The sequence below is a fragment of the Mytilus californianus genome, unplaced genomic scaffold (assembly GCF_021869535.1).
Source record: "Mytilus californianus isolate M0D057914Y unplaced genomic scaffold, xbMytCali1.0.p SCAF_7, whole genome shotgun sequence".
Classification (NCBI taxonomy): domain Eukaryota; kingdom Metazoa; phylum Mollusca; class Bivalvia; order Mytilida; family Mytilidae; genus Mytilus; species Mytilus californianus.
In genome coordinates this window covers 21,594,406-21,618,741 of record NW_026262723.1, presented here as the reverse complement: position 1 = coordinate 21,618,741, position 24,336 = coordinate 21,594,406, and the positions used below count along the sequence as shown (strand labels likewise).

Genomic DNA, 24,336 nt, shown 5'->3' with positions numbered 1-24,336 from the left:
GGCAGGACAGAAGTTTTGAGTAAAAAAAAAAAAAGGCAGGATGACAAATTATGTATAAAAAGTCAGGATAAACTAATAAAAAAAAAAAAGTGAAAAATAAAAAGGCAGGACCGAGATTACAACTAAAAAAAATGCAGGTTACAATTTTTCATCCTAGCCCCCTCCCCCCAAAAAAATCAAATGGTAGCTCCCTAAGCTATCACTCCAATTTAATATAAAAAAAGTAACTTGGGATATCAAAGCAATAAAAATATATACTCCATGTACCCTGAAGGGTTAGCCGCTGAGTGAGTACTTGCTCCACTATTGGCACACGTTGTGTTACCACAATATTCTATTGAGAGTCAGTTTGTAGGGTGAATTATTCAAGACAAATTGTTGAAAAAGTTATGAAAGAGAAGTGCAAGATTCTAAAGGGATAGTCAAACTCATAAGTCAAAAACAAACTGAATTTCATGACAATGCCAAAATATGGAGAAACAATCAAAAGACAAACAGGATTCAAAACACACAAAAAAATCTATAGACTGAGCAACACCTTTATATGCCTTTATTTATGGATTGCTGTCTCAACACCTGTTTCTTATCTTATCCATATTGACTACACAGTAAATGGAAAAAAAAAAAGGTGTTAACCTTTACAATATTTCACAACATTAATGACAGTAATTTTTTTCAAATAAGATACAAATATCTTCAAAAATATCACATGCAAATATAAAAATTTTACTGGGATCTTTAAATATACAACAAAAGTTATTTTAGAAATTAAAACTGAAGCCATTTACGATATATAAAGATGCATGCTTTAGGGTTTATAAATATCTGATTCTTCAGACTAGTATGTTGCTTGGCAATAAAATTTTAGTGCTTTTCATTTTATTACTTCCTAATTACGAGATCGATTTATTTGTGGGTTAGTGACTTTTCACCGATTTCATGGTTTAAGGCAAAACAAGAATTTCATTTCTAATTAAATAAAAAAAATAATAATCAAGGAATTGTAAATTTTTAAAAACATTTAAAAAAAGGGACAAATATCTTTTACGTTATGACATTTAAATTTGTAAAAAAAAATTTCCAGCTATCCTTGGTGTTGATTGAATTGAATTTTTTTCTTATTCTAATGTTGCTTTTAGCAAAATTAAATACTTAATTAGCATATGTGATACAATCACGTCCCACTATCACAAATAAAAATAAATTCATAGTCTTATTTCATGATTTTGTTCCTTACACGGTTACCCGAGGCTCATTATATGGTTGTATTGATGTATAGTTATATGGATATGTAAATGGAGGAGTTTTACACCCACCGTACCGCCTCTGGGTACAGGCCTGCCAATTTATGTAATTTTCTGGCATTTAAGGAATCAATATTCAAAAAGGTTTAAAAAAAGGATAGATAGTTTTTTCATTTGAACAATTTATTTTAAAAAGTGTATTCTTATAAGATAATAAGTAGCGAAAAAAAGGATATTTTTTACTTGCATGATGGGCTTTAATGTGTAGGAACACAAAAATAAAATATCCAGTATGTTTATACAAATAGACAATGATCATGCAATACAATGAATTATCTTACACGCAACAGTTTTTGGTTATATTTTCTAACGAATCTCCTTTCTCAATAGAATTCCTGACCAGGCATCAAATAGCAAGCAATAAAAAAGAGGAATAACTTCTTCAGTTAAATATTTATATCATTTTGCCTCTGAATTGCCACAATAAATGTATTTCTTTTCCAAATTTTGTTTTCCTTGGGGGGAGGGGTGAATCTGATTCTATTTTGAATTCTATATGGTTTTCTTTAAAAAAAACTTTTTTGAAGAACAAATTTTCTTATTCTTTCATAACTGCTCAAATCTGTAACGCAGGGAGTCAAATGTGTAAAAAATTTTCGGTTTTGTTTCATTCAACCTTTTGTACTGATGAGTGAGTAACTGCTCAAACAGAAAGACAGAGTCTAGCCATCAATGATTGATTTGTGTTTGCTTTAGGTTACATCAGCACAAACAGGCTATATCACAGCTACATCAGAGACACAATACTAATATGTCTGCCTAACTAAATAATATCCAAATGATGGACAAATAAGAAAACTGGTTTCCATATTAAAGATCCCAACCTCTTCTTTTATTGGATTAGCTCTTTAGAATTGCTATAGTAAGTCTGACAGGTGACAAAAACATCCCATAAAGTTCTCATGTTCAAAATATTATTGACTTACTAAAAGACATTTACAGAATCCCAGCCAGATAGGATTTTATACAAACCAAAAATTCTGGACCGATTCCAATAATAAAGGGGTTTGTAGACAGCATCTGTTTTATAGGATTTCAAAGATCAATAAAACTATACTCAATAACTTAGTGGTATTGATATATAAACTTTATCAGAGCCAAGAAAATTGGCCAATTTGTTGAAAGCGTTGAATAGTAAACAGTGTGTAACAGAAATGATTAACAGCATGATGATAATGGGGGTTTGATAAGATGAAGATTTTGATCAATATCTCGGATAACTATCTGTAAGGCCTTTTTACTAATAATGCTTTTGATTTAATTAAAATTGTGAAGAAATCTACAGTATCCTGTCAAAAACATCTTTGGGGGATTTTCTCTTCTGAAACTTTGTAGCTTTCTGTGGGTAGATGCACTGACTTTAACTATAATCAATTTAGATCAGCTGTAGTTAAAACAAATTTTAATCAAAGTCCTCTGTTAAATTTTTTTTCCCTTCTTTTCGTGACAAACAACAAACTCAGATACCTAAGTTTCGTAGTGCGAACTGATATTAAGACAGTTATTACTGATTTAAACATTTTTCAAAAACCCACTCTTACCACAAGATGATGATCTCTAAACCGTACATTAGCAATCAAAGATGAACTATAGAAGTACTTTTGTCTTAGAGGAGAGCTATTATTAATACAGTTTAAAATTCGTTTACAACTGAAACAATATTAAGGTCTGATTGCCAATGAGACAACTATCACCAGAGTTCAAACTTATTCCTCAGTTTCCCTAATATTACTATAACTTTTTGCTATGTGAAAACAATAAATAGTTTGATAAAAAAAATTAAAAAGGGAAAAAAAATGTATGGGAAACTCAAAAAAATAAATTTATTTCCAAAAATTAGAATCAGTTCCAGCACAATGACATAATTAAGGTAAAAAAGATCCTGCTTCACTGAATTCCAGATAGTATTTAGATGAAAGAATGAATGAAAGTATGAAAGAATATAATGAACGTATATTCAAAAAGCAGAAGTATAAAAACTTCACTAGTAAATTTGATTAGGTGGAAGTTGAAGTTAATCTAAGATGATGTTACCACAGTAATATTGATTAAAATAACAAAAAGTTACTCAATAATATCATAACAAAATTGTTAATGAACTGACCAATTTCCCAATTGTTATGGGTTTGGTTGTAAACAATTTAATGAAAAATTCTGCAAAGCAGAACTGTTCTTCTGTTTTGTAAATTTCTAGTTTCCAAACACAAATTGAAAGCAACACCTTGTCTGCTAGCCATGAAAATTGTCATCCAAAGCTAGAAAATTCATAAAAATATAGAAAATGAAAAGTACCCATTTTCAACTTTCAATGTTCAAGGATTTGTCTCACAAGATTCTTCAGCAAAATCGCAAGGTTTTTTTGAGGAAAAGTTCATATGTGGAGATGGTCTGAGCTCTGACCTCATGATCAAACACCAGTACAAGTAAATCTACCTATTTTGTCTAAAGAATTTATAAGACAAGCTTAAACAGACCCAGACTACAAAACAAGTACAAAATACATTCAATAAATATATCATCTGATATTCAGAAAGATATCACACAAATGTAATCATTTATGCTCAAAAGCAGGATTAGCTTGCACCGATAAGCAATAATTGGTTGTACATAGCAATGGTTTTAGGGTAGATAAACCTTAATGGATAGGAAAGCATGAAAGTTTTATTGATAAAGGTATAAAAGCTGCATACGTTACTGTAAGGATTATTGGCTAGCTTTGTCACTTACACAGACACAACAATGTGATCAATAGACGAGCAGTGTTAATTAGGTGATCAGGGTTATATTCTCAAACTATCAGAAAGTCATAGATGCCACATCAGAATATAAAACAATTTCAATAGATTTACAAATCATAAATTGAAACAAAACCCCCCAAAAAGAGACATGTAATCAAACAGCATATACCACAACTGGCTCTCATGAAAGCCAAACTTTTATCTTAATGCAATTTTCTATTTTTTATCTCTAAAAATCTCTGAATTTTTAAGATAATATAAATAAATTCAAAAAAATTTAAGAATCTGTTAACATATTCAAATCAGTTCTAATGCAGAATATTTCAATTTTCAACAGAAATCATCAATTTTACAGCCCATAAAAAGTTTTTATCATTAAACTGTCAAGATATTCATGTAAATACACTTACCGACATCTTGGTATCCCTAAATCTGCAATGATTTCACACGTCCCTCCATTAAAACATCTACCATCATGTTTTGGTGGACATTTATAAAATAGTGTAGGTGTCACTGAAATTTAAATTTTTTTTTCTTATTTTTGTTGAATAAGCATATAAATAGTTAAGTATGACAAACTATAATCTATCCAGTATTCTAAGGGTTCTGTCATAGTGAACTTAAGTATCAGCTTGCAGCCTACAAGACCAAAATGAAAATATGTCATGAATACAGACTATCTGTAAAAAAAGTTTCAGCACTTCAACAGTGTTCAAAATCAACCAGCTTGCAACACCATTCACAGGTAGCAATTTTCAGTATTATAATCTTTCTTAATCATACAAAATAATAATGTTTTCAGAAAAAATAAGCTGACTGGCTCAAATTTTCCATAAAACTTTTATACCAGTTAGCAGCAAGGGCCGTCCTGTTAATTGGATCATTAGCTCTGTGTTAAAACACATGTAACAAACCATAACTTATGGGTATGTTTAATTACCCTTCTGGAGCACAGTGCGATCACCACCAGTTTTTGGTGGGGTTCGTGTTGCTCAGGCTTTAGTATTCTATGTTGTGTTTTGTGTACTGTTGTTTGTCTGTTTGTCTGTTTGTCTTTTTCTTTTTTAGCCATGGCATTGTCAGTTTATTTTCGACTTATGAGTTTGAATGTCCCTTTGGTATCTTTCCCCTCTCTTTTAAGCAGGATATCCAACTTTACAGCAGTACATGCACTTGACTAAAGATAATATCGAACCATTGCTGTATGTCTGGGCAACAATAGACTACCCTGAACAATACTTGGGAAAAGGGGAGATTTTGGATGACCACTCTAAATAACTAGTTTAACCCCATGTTCATAGTTACGAACCTTATCAGTGATTTTCTTTAGTAATATCTTGATTTTTGTCTTGGTGGCAGATCTTAGATAGTCTGAGTTATTCACAGCTTTAATTCTATGCTTATATACCAGGTAACTAGTATTTGACATTTTAAAGACTTGTCAATTGTTTTAAAGACCATAAGACATTTTTCGTTCTGCACCAAGCATCAGATTTGTGCATCAAACGTTTGTTCTAATTCTTTGATAACAAATCAAAAAGAAATAGCTATCGGTACTGTAAATTCAGAGATTATTGTGATTTTTGAGGAATGGACAAAATAGCGAGATTCAATTATTGGGATATCAGAAAAACCTGCATACAGATATATGTATCAAATATTTATTATTGCGATACTCATCCAGTTGCCTGTACCAAGTCAGGAATATGACAGTTGTTATCCATTCGTTTGGTGTGTTTGAGCTTTTGACTTTGCCATTTGATTAGGGACTTTCCTTTTTGAATTTTCCTCGTAGTTCAGTATTTTTGAGATTTTACTTTTTGCATTATTCGCATTTATGAAAACCTTGCAATGATTTATGAATTTACAGTATACAATTAATATTTCGAATGTTTGAACATCTCATGAATAATTTCTAAACTATTTCACACTGCCCTATCAATAAATAAATAAATATAAGCACATTTAAAATTCCAACAATGTTCCTAAATTGAGATACATGGTCTTCCTTTTAAACTTGATTAAGAAACATACTTTAGTCATTACTTAAAAATAATGATAAATTAGCACTTAAGTCAATCTCCACCCAATAGGAAAATAAAAGAGTCAAAACAAAGATGCTTTATTTCAATTTTTCTTGTCATCAGATTTGTGTCTCCTTATCTCTATATTTAATAAAGAAGGTAAATTTGACATATTAATTCACCTTGAGTAAACATTCAATAAATCTGAATGAATAGTTTAAATATGTAAACTAACACTCGGGTAGGCGGAAGCATATCGTACTCTGCATTCTAAATGACACCCCCGCCCGCCAAATTTCAACAAAATTTTATTTTTAAAGCATCGAAAACTAAAAATAAGTTCATATAAAAGTTATTACTTGCTCACCATGCCATAAACTGATTCACATCAAAACTATTCAAACACTGGTTCAATAGTTTCCAGGTTTAACATTTTATGTCTCACTCTTTAGTCCAAAATAAACAGGTTCAGATGTTTTAATATTTTTTTCATATTATTTATACTTACCTATATTTTTCTAATCATTTTTGATATTTTAATCTTAAGTCTGTATTATCTATAAATATCTCTATTTATCTATTTCAATCTTTTAATTATTTAACTAGTAATTTCACAACAATAAGCAATTTAGATGGAAAAAAGACTTAAATGCTTTTGATTGCAACACTTTTGACTTGTAATTTGAATTTTCATGTATATGAAAATGACGTTAGTGTTTGATGTGTTTAAGGGATTATTAGATACCTATTTTCATGGATTGTGGAAAAATTGTACTTTTCGTGGATATTTGATTTCATGGTTTTGCCGAAGTCTGCATACGAAACCTTTAGCAAATTTGTACTTCGTTAAACATTTCAATTCCTGGTTTACCTATACATTGAAATTAACAAAAATTGCTTTCCCAAATGTTGATGAATCCATTGTATTCCATTTTGATGAGCGATCCCAACCTGTAAAATAACGACAACAAAGCATTGCTTATTTAGCAATACTGCTGCTATCTTTATAAGGAAATCTCTAAATTACATCAATTTACAAATAATTCTCAAGATATATAATTCTTGATGCAATATCTATGTCCTACGAATAAATATGGAACAAAACATTAAAAGTGCAAAGAATAAAACAAAAAAATAAATAGTAATACTCTGCAATGACAAGAACATAAAACAATGACTTACCCTCATTTATTTGAATGGCTGGTTTCTGTGTAGTTTTCTTAGGATTTTTTTTCTTTGGAGGCTTTGTAGGTTTTTTCTTGACTGTACAGTTATGAAATAAAGAAATAAGCACAGTGCAGACAACATTAAAAATAAAATTTTCATGCAGTGCCATAGAATATTTGATGACATAAATCATTGTTTTCACACCATAATTTTTTTTCTCCTTTTTAAGATTTTTTGCAGCTTTATAGTCTAATCAAGTGCAAACATTTTGCCAACTTTCTGACTTGACTTATAAAAAATATATACATGGAATAAATGACTGTTTTTAAAAGTCCACAAACAAAAACCATATTTGTTTTACTGTCATCAAATATTCAGCATAGATCTTCTAAAATATTGAAATAATATAAATATAAAAAGTTACTACATCAAAGTGATTACAAATCTGAGGTCAAATCTAGTCAAAGCTTTATTTTAGTCTTCAAAAATAACTCCTCCGACCCTAACCCCTTTGCAAATTCTGGATCTATACAACTGCAAATTGACATCTTCTATGTAAATGAAGGGTTTCTTTGAAGTATGAGTATCATTTAAAATGAGTCGATGAAAGAAAAACTTTTAACAGGAAAAAATACAAAGCATAACACAAACCATTGAAGCAAAAAAAAGTTATGAAATAAACTAAAAACAAATAACCTGCCTGTCCGAAGTCAGGAGTCTGTAGTCCAGTGGTTGTCATTGGTTCATGTCTGTCATATTTGTTTTTTTGTAAATTGTTTTGTTATAAATTAGGCCGTTAGTTTTCTCAATTGAATTGTTTCATTTTTTTCATGTCAGGGCCTTTTATATCTGACTATACAGTATGGGTTTTTTCTCATTGTTGAAGGCCATTTGGTTGCCTATAATTGATTACACCCACTTCATTTGAACTTGGGTGAATAGTTGTCTCATTGGCAATCATACCTCATCTCCTTACTGTTATATAAATCTCTATTTGATAACAAGAAATGGTACAGTGATGTTAACTTTATACTGAATCGGATAATAAAGAAACAAAGTAATAGGCCACCCAAGAACCCAAAACCAAAAGCCATAGCAGGTTAACACCCAGTATCTGCTGGGCACGTGTACGGTGTTGTCTTCTCCATGCTTCATTAACTAACAATATCACCAGACATTACATAGTCTGATTACCTTTTTGTAATGAAATGCACTGATGTACTTTCCTTCCACAAAAACTAATTAACAATCTGAGTAATAATGAACTTAATCTCCTCACAGTCTGTTTTAATGGGTAAACAGTCAATCAGTGCTATCTTCATTTACATATTGGAAACACAATGGATTACTGGACATTTATTTCTTCCCTATTGTTCCTGTATTTCGATACTTTACATAGTATTTACATGTAAGTACTCGATACCGACCTGACATAATAATACTGGAGAAATACCCATACCTTTTATGATACAAAAAATAGCCAACATTATAAAGAGATCGCCACACAATGAATTTCAATTGTAGTGCAACAAATTAAAAGCAACTTGGTTCAATAATGCAAGATAATTACATTGTAGAGTCTGCAGGAAATATTTAGATGATAACCAAATTAACATAGCAGTCGACCTCCAATATGTAAGCCTGGAAAATGACCACCCTTAATTTCATGATCCTTAGGCGTAGAAATCAAAGTTGGTTTTCATTAATAGACCTTTTTGGTATAGAAATAAAGGGCAGCATAAAAAAATCAAGGGTAGATAACCTCATTTTTAAAAAGCTTCTTTTTTTTTATCTTTTTGGTGCTTGTGTCTTCTATCTGACGTCTTTGAAGCTATTTGGACCTCAAATATTGTGAACTTGGCTTGTAAATGTTGAAAATTATGTGCAGATAAAGCTGAACAGTTGCTATATTAAAAAATTGTCATGAAATTATTATTTCATACCTGAAATGAATTTACGAACTTCAAAAAAACAAGTGTGTTCCACAACATCAATTTTAGTTCTGTTTCTTCCAAAGTCTTCATTTGTGCTATTGCCATTTTCAGTCTTTTTCTGTTGTTCATTGATTTTAAAGGTTCTTGTAATGTTCATAACAGATTTAGTAATAATCTGTTGAATTGCACCCATTTTCCTATCGGCCCTCAGAGGAAATTTTCAAAATATATTCCCGATCAACGGCCTTTACAAATGTTATATGTCACCTGTTCTGTTAATAATCTTAATCACCGATTTAATAAATCTAAATAAATATGCTTATAAATAAACAATTACAGGAATTTATTTAAATCATTCCCGAGCAATAATCCCTTAGTTTCAAAATACTTTATACATATTGTACTGTTTAAATTTAGAAAGGTTTTGTTTTAAGAAATTTAAGGTTTACAACATAATTCATATGGGTAGGGTTTATTGAAAAGGAATTGTTTTATTTTAGTTAAAAAAATTGAATAATAAAGTGATTGATATAGCTTAAGAATTCACTTGAACAGGATTGTGTCAGAACAGAAATAATTTAATTAAGTTAAACGGAGTTAAATGGAATGTTTGCATCAACTCTGAATCACGAAAAACACGATTTGAATTTCTCCCTCACAATGTGTTAACTAATAATGACTTGCTTATTTGTCGAATTCTTTGATTTATTTCTGATAAAATTCGGTGTAACATATTAGCCTTAGGTATACGTATTCATAACCACATAATACAACATACAATTTATTTTCAACTTGTTTTTTATTTATACTAGACACACCTTCAAAAGAATTTTATTAATCAATAAAAATCGGAAATACACAATGTCAAATTGTATAAAGTGCAGCTTCAAAATATTTGAATAAAAAGTAGATGTGGGTTAAATGTAAATGAGACAGCAAACCAACACAAATAAACTTAGACATTTAGGTACATTTGGTTTGGTACTATCCTTTAAGGTACCAAAGATACTTGGAGTTACAAGGAGAAGATATTGTGTAGTATATCCTTCATTATAACAGTTACAAAGATTTCAGCAACAAACAAGACTTTTTTTGTGACTCTAAACACATGATATAGAATGTTGACATCATTTGGAAGAACTTAGCTATAATGTACCTCTTTTTTTTTTTTTTTTTCAAATTTTGTACCTCAAATCCTTACCTCTTTTGCTTCTTTATTTTCATGTTTTAAACAATTTATTTTTCCATTCTTCCTTTTTTTAATGTTGCTTTTTTAATTACTAATATGCTGAATCCCTTTTTGATTTTTTTTTTCATAAAAAGATTACATATTTGTGAAACTTTATTACAAAATTTCTACATTATTTTGTTTTCCAAATTTTAACAAAATCTCTGTTTGAAACATGTAACACAGAAAATAAGATTGATATCAGAGTATTAATTAGTTCATAATACTAAAAATCTTCTTTGACCTTGACCATGTGAAAGATCTAGTTTAACAACATAAATTGTGCACTAAGATTATAAAGAATTTGATCATCAAACATTGTGAATGAATATTAATAATCTACGATCAAAGAATAACTTAAAACATTACATAATCATTTTTTTTAAATGTTCGTTTCTAGACGAGATTAAACTGTGAGGCTATCAGTCAAAAGGATCAGACTAACAGATATTTGACTGTTTTATCTGCACAAGGTGGTTAATAATTTTTTTTGATATTTTGGATGAATTACAAGTTTTAAATACGTTCAAACAATTTTGATTGAATTACCAAATTGAAGATCAACATGAATAAGATGGCAATCGGCACTTAATAAACGTAAACGGGACATCATGATGCTCTTACTGATAGTCTGCCAATATTTCATGATCAAGTGTAATTTAATTATAGATCTTTTTATGGCAGTTCAGGAAATTGTTTAAAAATCATCATGTTATACTCTCTAATTCAATTTTATTTTGCCATTAGCAATATCAGGAAACATCTCATCAGTATACTGATCAGCAACCTTACGCATTACCTATTACTGACCAACATACATATCAATATCCACATAAAAACCTACTTCGACAGGTGTGAAGGATTATCGTTGTTGAACTGAATACAAAATAATTCCAGTGAAAACTACCAACAACTAGAGGCTCTAAAGAGCCTGTGTCGCTCACCTTGGTCTATGTGAATATTAAACAAAGGACGCAGATGGATTCATGACAAAATTGTGTTATGGTGATGGTGATGTGTTTGTACATCTTAATTTACTGAACATTTTTCCTGCTTACAATTATCTCTATCTATAATTAACTTGGCCCAGTAGTTTCAGAGGAGAAGATTTTTGTAAAAGATTACTAAGATTTACGAAAAAATGGTTAAAAATTGACTATAAAGGGCAATAACTCCTAAAGGGGTCAACTGACAATTTCGGTCATGTTGACTTATTTGTAGATCTTACTTTGCCGACATTTATTGTTTTTTACAGTTTATCTCTATCTATAATAATATTCAAGATAATAACCAAAAACAGCAAAATCACCTTAAAATTACCAATTCAGGGGCAGCAACCCAACAACGGGTTGTCTGATTCATCTGAAAATTTCAGGGCAGATAGATCTTGACCTGATAAACAATTTTACTTCATGTCAGATTTGCTTTAAATGCTTTGGTTTTTGAGTTAAAAGCCAAAAACTGAATTTTACCCCTATGTTCTATTTTTAGCCGTGGTGGCCATCTTGGTTGGTTGACCAGGTCACGCCACACATTTTCAAAACTAGATAACCAAATGATGATTGTGGCCAAGTTTGGTTTAATTTGGCCCAGTTGTTTCAGAGAAGATTTTTGTAAAAGATTACTAAGATTTACGAAAAATGGTTAAAAATTGACTATAAAGGGCAATTACTCTTAAAGGGGTCAACTGACCATTTCGGTTATATTGACTTATTTGTAAATCTTACTTTGCTGAACATTATTGCTGTTTACAGTTTATCTCTATCTATAATAATATTCAAGATAATAACCAAAAACAGCAAAATTTCCTTAAAATTACCAATTCAGGGGCAGCAACCCAATAACGGGTTGTCCGATTCATCTGAAAATTTCAGGGCAGATAGATCTTGACCTGATAAACAATTTTACTTCATGTCAGATTTGCTTTAAATGCTTTGGTTTTTGAGTTAAAAGCCAAAAACTGAATTTTACCCCTATGTTCTATTTTTAGCCGTGGCGGCCATCTTGGTTGGTTGACCAGGTCACGCCACACATTTTTAAAACTAGATAACCAAATGATGATTGTGGCCAAGTTTGGTTTAATTTGGCCACGGAGTTTCAGAGGAGAAGATTTTTGTAAAAGATTACTAAGATTTACGAAAAATGGTTAAAAATTGACTATAAAGGGCAATAACTCCTAAAGGGGTCAACTGACCATTTCAGTCATGTTGACTTATTTGTTAATCTTACTTTGCTGAACATTATTGCTGTTTACAGTTTATCTCTATCTATAATAATATTCAAGATAATAACCAAAAACAGCAAAATTTCCTTAAAATTACCAATTCAGGGGCAGCAACCCAACAACAGGTTGTTCAATTCATCTGAAAATTTCAGGGCAGATAGATCTTGACCTGATAAACAATTTTACTTCATGTCAGATTTGCTCTAAATGCTTTGGTTTTTGAGTTATAAGCCAAAAACTGCATTTTACCCCTATGTTTTATTTTTAGCTGTGGCGGCCATCTTGGTTGGTTGGCCGGGTCACGCCACACATTTTTTAAACTAGATACCCCAATGATGATTGTGGCCAAGTTTGGTTTAATTTGGCCCAGTTGTTTCAGAGGAGAAGATTTTTGTAAAAGATTACTAAGATTTACGAAAAATGGTTAAAAATTGACTATAAAGGGCAATTACTCCTAAAGGGGTCAACTGACCATTTCGGTTATATTGACTTATTTGTAAATCTTACTTTGCTGAACATTATTGCTGTTTACAGTTTATCTCTATCTATAATAATATTCAAGATAATAACCAAAAACAGCAAAATTTCCTTAAAATTACCAATTCAGGGGCAGCAACCCAATAACGGGTTGTCCGATTCATCTGAAAATTTCAGGGCAGATAGATCTTGACCTGATGAACAATTTTACCCCATGTCAGATTTGCTCTTAATGCTTTGGTTTTTGAGTTATAAGCCAAAAACTGCATTTTACCCCTATGTTCTATTTTTAGCCGTGGCGGCCATCTTGGTTGGTTGACCGGGTCACGCCACACATTTTTAAAACTAGATACCCCAATGATGATTGTGGCCAAGTTTGGTTAAATTTGGCCCAGTAGTTTCAGAGGAGAAGATTTTTGTAAAAGTTTACGGACGACGGACGACGGACGACGGACGCAGGACGACGGACGACGGACGCAAAGTGATGAGAAAAGCTCACTTGACCTTTCAGGTCAGGTGAGCTAAAAATATAACCACAAGTTGTAATACTTATATAATGGAGGATAACAATGCTTGTCAGTGGCTGAAGATTTGTGGTTATCTTGATTAATTGTGTTTTTAAATTGCTTTTTTGTTTATAGTTATACCCACAAATGACCCTAGTGGCTTAAATCTGCTTCATTTGGATTCATGTAAGATAGTTGTTTCATTGGCAATCATACCACATCTCGGGTCTCCTTATTTATATTTTTATTCTTCTATAAGAACAAATATACAAAAAGATTTCCTTAAACACTAGCAAAACTTTTATCAGTATGACCTAAGACAACAAAATAAATCTTCAAGAAAGTATCATAAAGTTTAAAGATAACTTATTTGATTGATTGATTGATTGATGTTTAATGCCACATCATCATGTATTGAGTATAGTGTTACAAGAACAACTGCACTCTCCCAGGGTAACAAGGTTTGGAGTATAATGACGAATATTTTCACAACTTTCATAATGTGTGTTAACAGGGTTAGAGAAATATTTTCAGAACTTTCATAATATGTGTTACCAGGGTTAGAGAAATATTTTCAGAACTTTCATAATGTGTGTTTCCAGGGTTAGAGGAATATTTTCAGAACTTTCATAAAATGTTTTACCAGGGTTAGAGGAATATTTTCAGAACTTTCATAATGTGTGTTTCCAGGGTTAGAGGAATATTTTCAGAACTTTCATAATGTGTGTTACAGGGTTAGGAGAATATTTTCATAACTTTTATATGTTATGCACTATTATTGCAAGGATCTGTAAGAATTCATTTTCAGTAGATATGGAATTATAGTACATATAACTTTTGTCTGTACAAAAACACAACGTTAAAATATGAATACCAATATAGTGTAATCCCCAAGGTCATCGAACTTCTGAATTCATGTTAATAAAAATAAGAATATTGCCGAGATATAAAAAAAATATAACCTTCCAGAATTGCTACCTGTTAGGTATACTAATGTTTACTTCTGCTGGAATCATTACTAATCGATGTTTATAACATTAAAGTCTTTGTGGTTTTTGTGCTACTGAACATTAATTTCATGCTTTACCCAGAACAATTACTCTGTTTTTTTCAGTAATTATTAGAGGTGATACATCTTTGTGGAATACTAAAAGATCTAAAATGAACAATCAGGCTGAGTGCTTTTTAATAATTAATACTCTTTAGTATGATGAGTCTGTTCTTAAATCCAAATAAAAAAACAATCAAGCTTTCAGCTTAAGTAATTTTTATAGTGCTGTCTTACAAAGAAAAAAATAAAGTTTTTGGTGGAGAGATACAATTGAGAGCACTTCTTAACATAAGAAGAACATTATTGCAGTGTTTGAGTGACATACTGTTGAACTATTTTTTTTTATACTTTCAATCTCAGCCAAGTACTTTATCCCCAAAACCAAATTAGTCAAAGACCAACAAACAAAAAAGATACCATCAATGTCATTGATTTCCAAGAGTAACAATTTATATAAAGAGTTAAAACAAAATAATTATAAACAAAATAGTTCAACAAAGGCAACAAAATATAGGAACTGTCAGACTTCCGGAACAAGACATTTTATATTTAGCCTTATTTGTAAACAAAACCTCAGCAAGAGAACATATATAAATAGGAGCAATGATCCCATTCTTCCATATATTCTTGTTTTTTTAAGAAACCAAGAACTACTTTGTGGGGGTTCACCTATATCAAAATATCAAAAAATGTCTTCAATGGAGTCAACCGACACCAAGTTAACACATAGGGCTAAAAAGTTCTAAATAAAACTTCCAAAATATTTAATATATATATGATATCTCATTAGGAATAAAAGAATGTCCTACAAATAATCTAAAGGCCAAAGATCAACAATAATTTAATTAAATGATTGGCTGTTGTAACAATATATGCTCAAAAGGGGGAAATAAGGGCATGAAAGGTCATACTATATTTGATCAACACAAGATCCTATTGAAAGGCAGGATATGGTTGAAACAATATACTTATATAAAGACGTGTGCTGATCTCAGGTCTTTTAGTACACAAATAATATAAACAAAGTACAAAATATCTTTGGTATAACTCTTGGCAGGTGGTCTATTCTTAAATGCATACAATGCTTTCTATTGAAAGGGAAACGTTAATTTAATAGAATTATTGTTACTCTCTGAAATATAAGAAATAGCATCTGACTGCTTATTTGGCAAAAATAATACTGCGTTATAGGTATAAGTTTGAACATTTTTCACCCTGCAATGAATGCAAACACTAAAAATAAAGGTTTTTTATTTTCAAAGTTACAAAAACACAAAATTTACTGTAAAACAGGGTAAAGACATGGTCAAAAATCACTGAATATTTCAGTTATTGGTTGTAAACGAGACACTTTTGAGACACTTTTCATCTTCAAATTATAATACTCTAGATTCAGACAAGCGTTTTTAGGGTTATATTATTAGCTCATATAATATTCCATATTTTAGCTATTTCCTAATTTCTTATCTTTTATTATCTATATTATAAATATTGTTTGTGCTATTGACATTACTGATTTTGCCCATAATGGCTCCTCAATAGAAATAAAAGTTATCTCATCTCATCTGATGATGAGGCCCCTGTCCCTTAGTTCTAATGACATTTTATTCTAAGGGAGCTCAGAAGTTGAACCATTTAACTTCAATGGGGGGTTATGGATTTTTGTCTGAGTCAGAAAAAAATTTTGCACATAGCGCACACATTTTTTTTTAGTTTTTCACGTTGACGCTATAAATCAATTTATTTTTTTTCGAAATTTAACACTATAAGGTATGGGGAAAATCTGGATTCAGATTATTATTTTTTGTCATCTGCTTGACCACAATATTTTTTTTCATCAAATTGGGGATCACAATAATTTTTTAGGAAAAAACCATAACCCCCCCCCCCTTGAAGTTAAATGGTCGTTCCCTAAGTACTTGTTTTAGAATATAGTTTATTTTTCAGTTTCTGATAGATCAATAAAGTTCAAGGAAATATGGATTACAAAAATACACATCAATTAGACATTACAGCCAAGTTACATTATAACATAATATTTCTTAAACAAATAATATTATACCTGATGAAAGGCAATTAGCAGTGTTTGTTTTTACTATAAATCATTCTGAAGCTATCATGTGATTAACAGGAGATTTGGAGAAAATGTACTACTGATTTGAATCGTGAATAAAAGGTGATGTAAATGTTAATTTGTTTTCGTCTTGCACATGCATGAAATATTTGCTGCTGGAATTAAGTAAGCAAATAAATCAATCAGTAACATAGCTTTAAGAGGAATATATCCTTATGAAAAAATAATTTCAATTCATTGATTTTTAATATTTCTTGCCACTCAGAATATTACAGTATTTTTAATTTTCATGCATTTTACTAAAGAACCTTTTTTTTTTTGACAATTTTACACCCATTGCTAAATTATGACAGACAATAAAACAATATGACACTTCAGGTACATTTCATTGTATATTTGTGTATAAAAAGTACTATGGACACGTCTTTTACCATGTATTGTATTTTTACATGTGTAGGGGGTCCTGGGCTCAGTGTTCAATGAAGGAGAAATGTTATTTGATCTTGTTTTAGTTTTTGTAATGTAACAATTTTGGCTCTGTTGGGGTCCTCACACCATATTTGTTGTCAGACAAGTAAAATCTTTTATTGTACAAAATTACTTTCCCTGATTTTAAGATCTGTCTGTGAGGTGACATTCTAACCAGTTATTTCAATGTTGACAAAAATTCTGCATAATCATGATTTGAAATGTGAGCTTTTACCAAAGTTAAATTATGACCTTAAGGATATTTAAAAGTATTAAAAGTCACAGTATACAGTTACAAACAAAAATATATCTACCCATGGTATTTATTCCAAGAAGTAAAGAATCTAATATGTTGGAGTCAAATTTTTCTAATTTTAAGTTTTTCAGACAGACTCGTGATTTTGGTTTAGGGATGGGGAGAGACTGTCGATATACCAACTGTCAATTTCATTTTTTCAATTACCACACAAATTTAAGAAAAATATTAAATATGTCTTATAAATTATGTAAGGAGCATTGCACTCCACAGTTTCCTTTTTCGATAAATTTTTATCCCTCAACTTATGCAAGGTAATTTGTAATTTAATTTACAATTCTTACAGTGAATTAACTGAAAGGTAAAAGATTTGAGCTGCTAATGGTGCATCAAATGAAACACTAAGAAAAGAAAACCAACTTATTAAGCTCAATCCCCCCACCCACCCCCTTTTCCTCTTTTTTTAAAATTCTGACAATATCCAATAAAAGCAAATAATACAAATGAAATTGCATGTAAGTAATCTGCTATTGTACTGACTATACATAAACAAACTTATAAAGACACTTAAACCACAACATAAACAAGTATCTTAGTGGTCAGTACAATTTACTTATGTTAGTACTTATTACAGTACTAACGTTTGTACTGGGTGAACTGTAATCTACTTATTTACGCATGTAAGTAAAAACCAGTGATCTTTGTACACAGCAAGGAAATAATACTGAAGGATTATTATTATGAAATATTTAATCTGCAAAAAAAGTCATTGTAATTGTACTGAATTACTGGTAATAGACATCATTATCAAAACCTCAGTCAATTAATGCCAATGAGAAAGGGGAGGTCATACTTTACATTAAAGGTGGCTCAACGTCACTATCACTGACAGCTTTGGTCCCTTCCAATCTTTTTTTAATTTAATTCATTCCATGACTTATAAACATGATACCAAAAAATTATAGCGGCCATCCATCCACAAACTATTACTTATACACCAACAACAGTTGCACTGCATGGTAGATAAATGGCTACATATTAGTGGTGGATCAAGGGGGGTGTAGAGGTTATTTTTAGCATAAAATAGTCAGCAGAATATTGCTTTTTTGGGAATTACTCTCCCTCTTCCAAAAATCATGGGTCAGCCCCTGCATAATGTATGTTAAATGTTACAAAGGAGTCCAAATGGAATCAAGCTAAATTTGCAAATCAGTTGACTTTTTCACTAAAAACTGGGGGTATCCGATCATAGTGACAAATACTTGATTCTTATTCAGGAAGAAATTACAACACGTAATCCAAAGACAAATATTTTAAGGTCAATACCCTATACCAAAATTTTCATAAGAAAATATATATTGACTAGTAATTTATATAAGTGTTAATATCGACCACCTTGACCCTAATTATGACAAATGATGTGCTTAACATTTCAGCACACTCCAGGATCTCGTAAAGAATATAAACATCTAAACCAGTTACACTTTGATCAAATAGTTACCGTGGTCTGCACTGCAGTACTGCAATGTATAGTCATCACTTTAGTATAATTTGTATATAAATGTGCTCTTCATTAATACATTGTCAGTCATCCCATCGTGGAAGAATTCTGGAACATCTCTCTGTGCACTTACTTAAGATGCAGATTAAATAAAGACCTTTTTTACTTTATAGTTCAAACAACATTAAAAGGTTTTTTCTTAAATGTCACTTATCAATTTTTATCTAAGTTTTATCTATTAGGTATGTTAACTGCAAATGTGATGGTCTTTTATACTAATTGTACTGCACTGACCATATTCCACCTATCATTAAGAAGAACACACTCCCCTAAACCTCACCCTATTGAAGACCTAGCCCAATAAGTGCTCCATAACTTCTTTTTAAAAATGGTCTCAGATGGCTTTACATGACCACATCTAATGTTCTAATTGTCATAAGGTCAAGCAAGGACACTTGTTTTCATTTATTAATATCCTTTCAAAAGCAACATCAAAGGCTGGTCAGTTCAGAAAGGATTAAATATGCTGGTTTATGATATGTCTTCCATTATAGGGCTGAGACATAGCATATTTGTTAGAATAAACGTGAAAGAATCTTTCAATTTGGTAATTTTCATGACAATCAGTTGCCTGCTAGAGCTTCTTATGTAATGATGTTATTCCTGTGAGTCTAACAGTTTAATTGTATTTGATAATTGAATTTACTTCAAATAGATTTTTTACATTTATTTTTGTGATTCCAGTGTATTTCAGTCATGGCAGCATGTCTGAATGTTATTTTTCTGGAATTTTTGTACCATTATCAAATTGCTGGTGGTCTGTCTGTTCTAAGTAAATGTTTATAAAGAGATCACATTATTCTATATTTAATCCTCTTACTGAAACATTACCACACAAAATATCAAGTAACTGAATTAAAGAAATTTTGAATAATTATTGAACATGCAAGTTTTGAATATATGACCATAAGAGAATAAATCTAACCGTCTTATTTGTGATAGGTTATTTTTATAAAATTAACAGATATATGCATTAAGGAAATCGACAACTACATCTGATGTGTTCTTGGGGTGCTGTTTCCATTACATTAATATAATGTTTAAAAGCGCAAGTGGCTTAGAGTTAAGATGAAGTTTCAGGAGCATAAAGATAATCCAAACACAAGCACTTTTTCATATGACAGTAATAAGATATATGAATTAAATCTTGAAGACATTTTTCAAACAATCCACAAAGAATCAAGAACACCTCTAACAGGTTCCAGCCTGTATAATTAAACAGTTTTTAATAAAAAAAATTAACATGAAAATATATCAGAAAATGAATATTTCCTAACTAAAAAGTCCTCTCATTACCAATCTTTCTCTGATGTCTTTAATGTTCAGTTTTATCTATGTTTTCTTTCATGAACATTTTAGATGTTTGCATTGCTATAGTCTGCTCTCTTATTCAATATTTCTGGTAAAACTGTTATGTTCTTAATGCATTATTGGAATCTATATACTAATGTATTATGGAATATTGAAATGATATGGGGTGAGAGTTCAAGGCCAGTGACCTATATTTGCTAACCTCCCTGTAATTTGGTCTCTGGTGGATAGTTCTCTCATCAGCTATCATATCACATCTCCTTACTTTATATGAAATATTATTCTAAATTAAATATATAGTGTGAAAACTAACAAAGAAGCTCATTCTATTGGTCTTCAACAATAAAATGAATTCACATGAGGACAGAGCTAATACACCTTCACTTCTATGTGAAAGACAGTAAGATGAATAGAAAACTTGATAGTTCTGCAAATCAATTATTTCTTACTTTATTGTGTGAAATATAAGGAACTAATTAAGGGTACAGAATTTTTTTCATAGGTGTAGTTTTCATTTTAGTCAGCAATAAATAGTTTACCCAGATAAGTTTGACATAAAAAAAAAATCAAATTTTTCTGGAAAATAAGTATAATGAACTATTCATACTAAATCAAACTTTTAAAGCCTATATATTTAATTGTCTTTAAGGAAACTTGAAAACAAATCTATCATATCAAGTACGTTCGGTTTGAAATGCTAGTGTCTATTTGTTTTCTACTTGGACTTAAATATAACTATTGATGGAGCTAATTATTTGATTTCACAATAATTATTTCTAACACAGAACTGTCATTAAGATATGGTTCAGACATTAGACTGGAAACTTGCACATCAATCAGACTAAATATTATTTCATAATGGATTAGAAAATTACCACCTTCTTCAAGTGTATAATGTATTTTTACTGCTTTTTCAATTCCCAAATGTTTAATATAGACTAGAGTCAGTCTGAGCTGTTTGATAAAATTCTTGAAAAACAGGCCTTCATTATATCTTCTAAACTAAACAGTCCTGACGCAATGTAAATAACAGCATCTGTCTGTAAGTTCTAAAGATTCTGTGTAAATATCATCTACGATTTAATATTAATATGATTACCCTGTCAAACCTTAAACTGTGATTTACACGATTTACACGATTACATTTCATTAAATCCATCACCTGTTCTTGTTCAAAACCTTGAAAAGTGTAAAAATGTCTGTCTTATCTTTCAAGAAAAAATTTACTCAATAAACTGTACTACAAAAATTCATGTTGAAATAACAGTATTGATAATAATTACAAGTTATTTGCATTAAACCTACAAGTAAGCCTAACAAACAATTTAGCCATTGTCCAAAAAAACTCCTTTTTGAACATTTGCAACAGTTATGAAAATCAATCAATCTGAAAGTGGTCCACTTGGGAGTTTAAAATGTTTTTTTAAAGTGATAAAACCTATATTTTTTGTTAAAAAAATTAATAAATTTTGAACATGAAGCTCTGTTCTTTTATTTGCTTCTGAAACTTTCTTACTTTCAAATGAAAAAAAATCACAGATTGCAGCAACAACAACAGAAAAAGTTAAGTGGCTCAACTTGCATTTTTGCATAAAATTGATACAGATGCAACAAGAATTCTGTTTACAGTTTCTCTCTTTCTACTATCGTTTTCACCAAAGAGGAAAAATGGATGAAAATCTTCATTAAAGGGCAATAAGTCTTATAAGGAGTTGACTTATGATTCTGGTCATGTTGCTTTTTTTTGCAGATTTTGTCTTGCTGATCATTTGTGATTGTTTTTTTTTTTTCAGTTCGAAGACTCATAAGATATGCACAAAGCATAAAAAACAACTAATGAAAGGCTAAAAGCACAAAATACTTTTTCAAGAGTACTGGCAGTAACTGAAAAAATGAGGAGATGTGGTATGATTGACAATGAAAAACCTTTTCACCAGAGTCCAAATGACATGCATATTAGCATTAATAGGTCACCATAAAGCCTCCAACAATGAGCAAAACCCAAACTTCTTTTTAAACAGTAAACTACTCTTTTCTAATTCCATCAAGACTGATGCATTAACCTTATCAATATAGATTTCTATAATGGAACATGAAAAAAAAAAATTCCTTCACCCATCAAATAATAGGTACATTTTTTTTTAACTTTCAACTGCATTAATCTCTTATTCCCTGCTAAAGGTCTATCATTCTGCAATATGAAGCAATACAGACTTAGGACAATATCTCAAAGACTCAACCTTGTAGAATAAAATAAATTACACATGACAAGAAATAATTTTAAATAAGAACAAATATACACTGTTATTTTTGTTCATTGACATTGATTTCTATTTTAAGAATTTAATTTAAGCGTAACTTTAAATATCGTACCATGACTTTAATGAAGTAAACATAAAAAGAAGATGTTTATACGTGACTGCACAAAACACTTACGCAGGAAATCAAAAGTGCATAATAATATACTTAATGTCTGTCTCATTGTATCAAGTTGGCTATATTTGTTCATTTATTCAGCAATTTTTTTCTGTCAATATGATAAATAATGTTATATTTGATTTTCTATTTTGGTATGCAGTCAAGCCTAAATTATTACATCATAGATTTATGCAGACATTATGGAGAAGTGAATCGCCAGTTTCCTTTTTGTAAGAAGTAATGTTTTATACATACTTTGTTTTCAGAGATTTTGAAATGAATAGAAAAACAAATGAAATACATATGTATCAAATATGCATAACTGACAAAAATCAATGTCAATTGGCAACTTTGTCGAAAATCCCAATAGGATTACCGCAAGACTAAACTAATTTACTAAAACAAAATGTCAGATAGCTTGGGCATTCTATATTGTGTCAACAATATAAAAATAACATGTGGTAGATTGCTAATGAGACAACTATCTTGACCACAGACCATAGAATTAGAATGTAAACAACTTAAGACAGACTTATTTTACAGTATTAACCACTGCTTATATCAACCCAATCACTTTCATTTGCAAAGTGCCTGTACAAAGTCGGAACCACGACAATCCATCACTAGTGCTGTTCCATTGATGATAATTTGATAAGATTTATCCTGAAATTAGCAGCTTTATATGGACATTGATTTTTTTAACACACATTGTAGTTACATTTATTATTCCATATGTTTACAATAAAATAATGGAGTAAATAACAGTGACACTATATATTCGTCATTTGAACTCTGGTGGACAGTTGTCTCATTGGCAATCATACCACATCTTATTTTTAAATAAATTAGATTCCATCCAAGTGTGAGATTTCACCACCCTGTCCCAGGGTTTTGGTCTTCTGAGGGAGATTTCTAAATCGTTTAAAAAAAAACAGATCCAACAAGAATCTGGCTAAATAATGACTCAAGACAATTGGTCTGTTGGGCATATTTACTTTTCAAACTGATTTACATGTGCTAAATTTAGCTTTGCAAGGGAAAAAGAGTGGTGCAATATCCAACATTCACTCAAAATTAAAAGTTTTTGTTACCTTCAATTTTAACTTCCTGTCTGGTTTTGCCCACCACATTTTTTGCTTCACACACATAGGTTCCACTGTCTGCAAGTGTGGCTTTCCTCTTCCGAAGCACAATACCACGTCTTTGAATAAAAAATATATATACATTTTTGTATTGTACATTTTTAGCTAATAAATATACAACAGAAGACATGACATATTTGACAAGAATTTTCAAAGAAATGCAATTTCCTTTAATGTATTAGGGGTTTTTTCCCCAAAAGAATTTCATTAGACTGTTCACAGTCCCGTTTATCTGTATACCCTCAAAACCTTTCTTTCTCAATTATTTCAGTAAAATTGCCTCATCAATTGTTTTCTTACTGCTAGAAAAATATCACTTTTCATTGACAGTAAATATGCAATAATATAGGGTTATGGCATGAATATAGGTGAATATTGTTCCGAGTAGATTTTTAAATTGCACAATCTTGTTGTTGCAATATATACTCTATGAGGGGTTAATTTGCCAATATT

At 30.6% G+C, this 24,336-nt stretch overlaps 1 protein-coding gene across 3 annotated transcripts in view; it reads right to left on the bottom strand.

The window, feature by feature from the left end:
* LOC127707661 (pro-neuregulin-1, membrane-bound isoform-like) overlaps positions 1 to 24,336 on the bottom strand; it is a 59,778-nt gene that overhangs the window by 15,205 nt on the left and 20,237 nt on the right. For all 3 annotated transcript variants that reach the window (XM_052212310.1, XM_052212311.1, XM_052212312.1), the window contains exons 3-5: positions 23,833 to 23,942; positions 7,249 to 7,329; positions 4,453 to 4,555 (exon numbers count right to left, since the gene is read on the bottom strand). In XM_052212310.1, the coding sequence (XP_052068270.1) occupies positions 4,453 to 4,555; positions 7,249 to 7,329; positions 23,833 to 23,942 (294 nt within the window). The remainder of the gene's footprint in view (positions 1 to 4,452; positions 4,556 to 7,248; positions 7,330 to 23,832; positions 23,943 to 24,336) is intronic.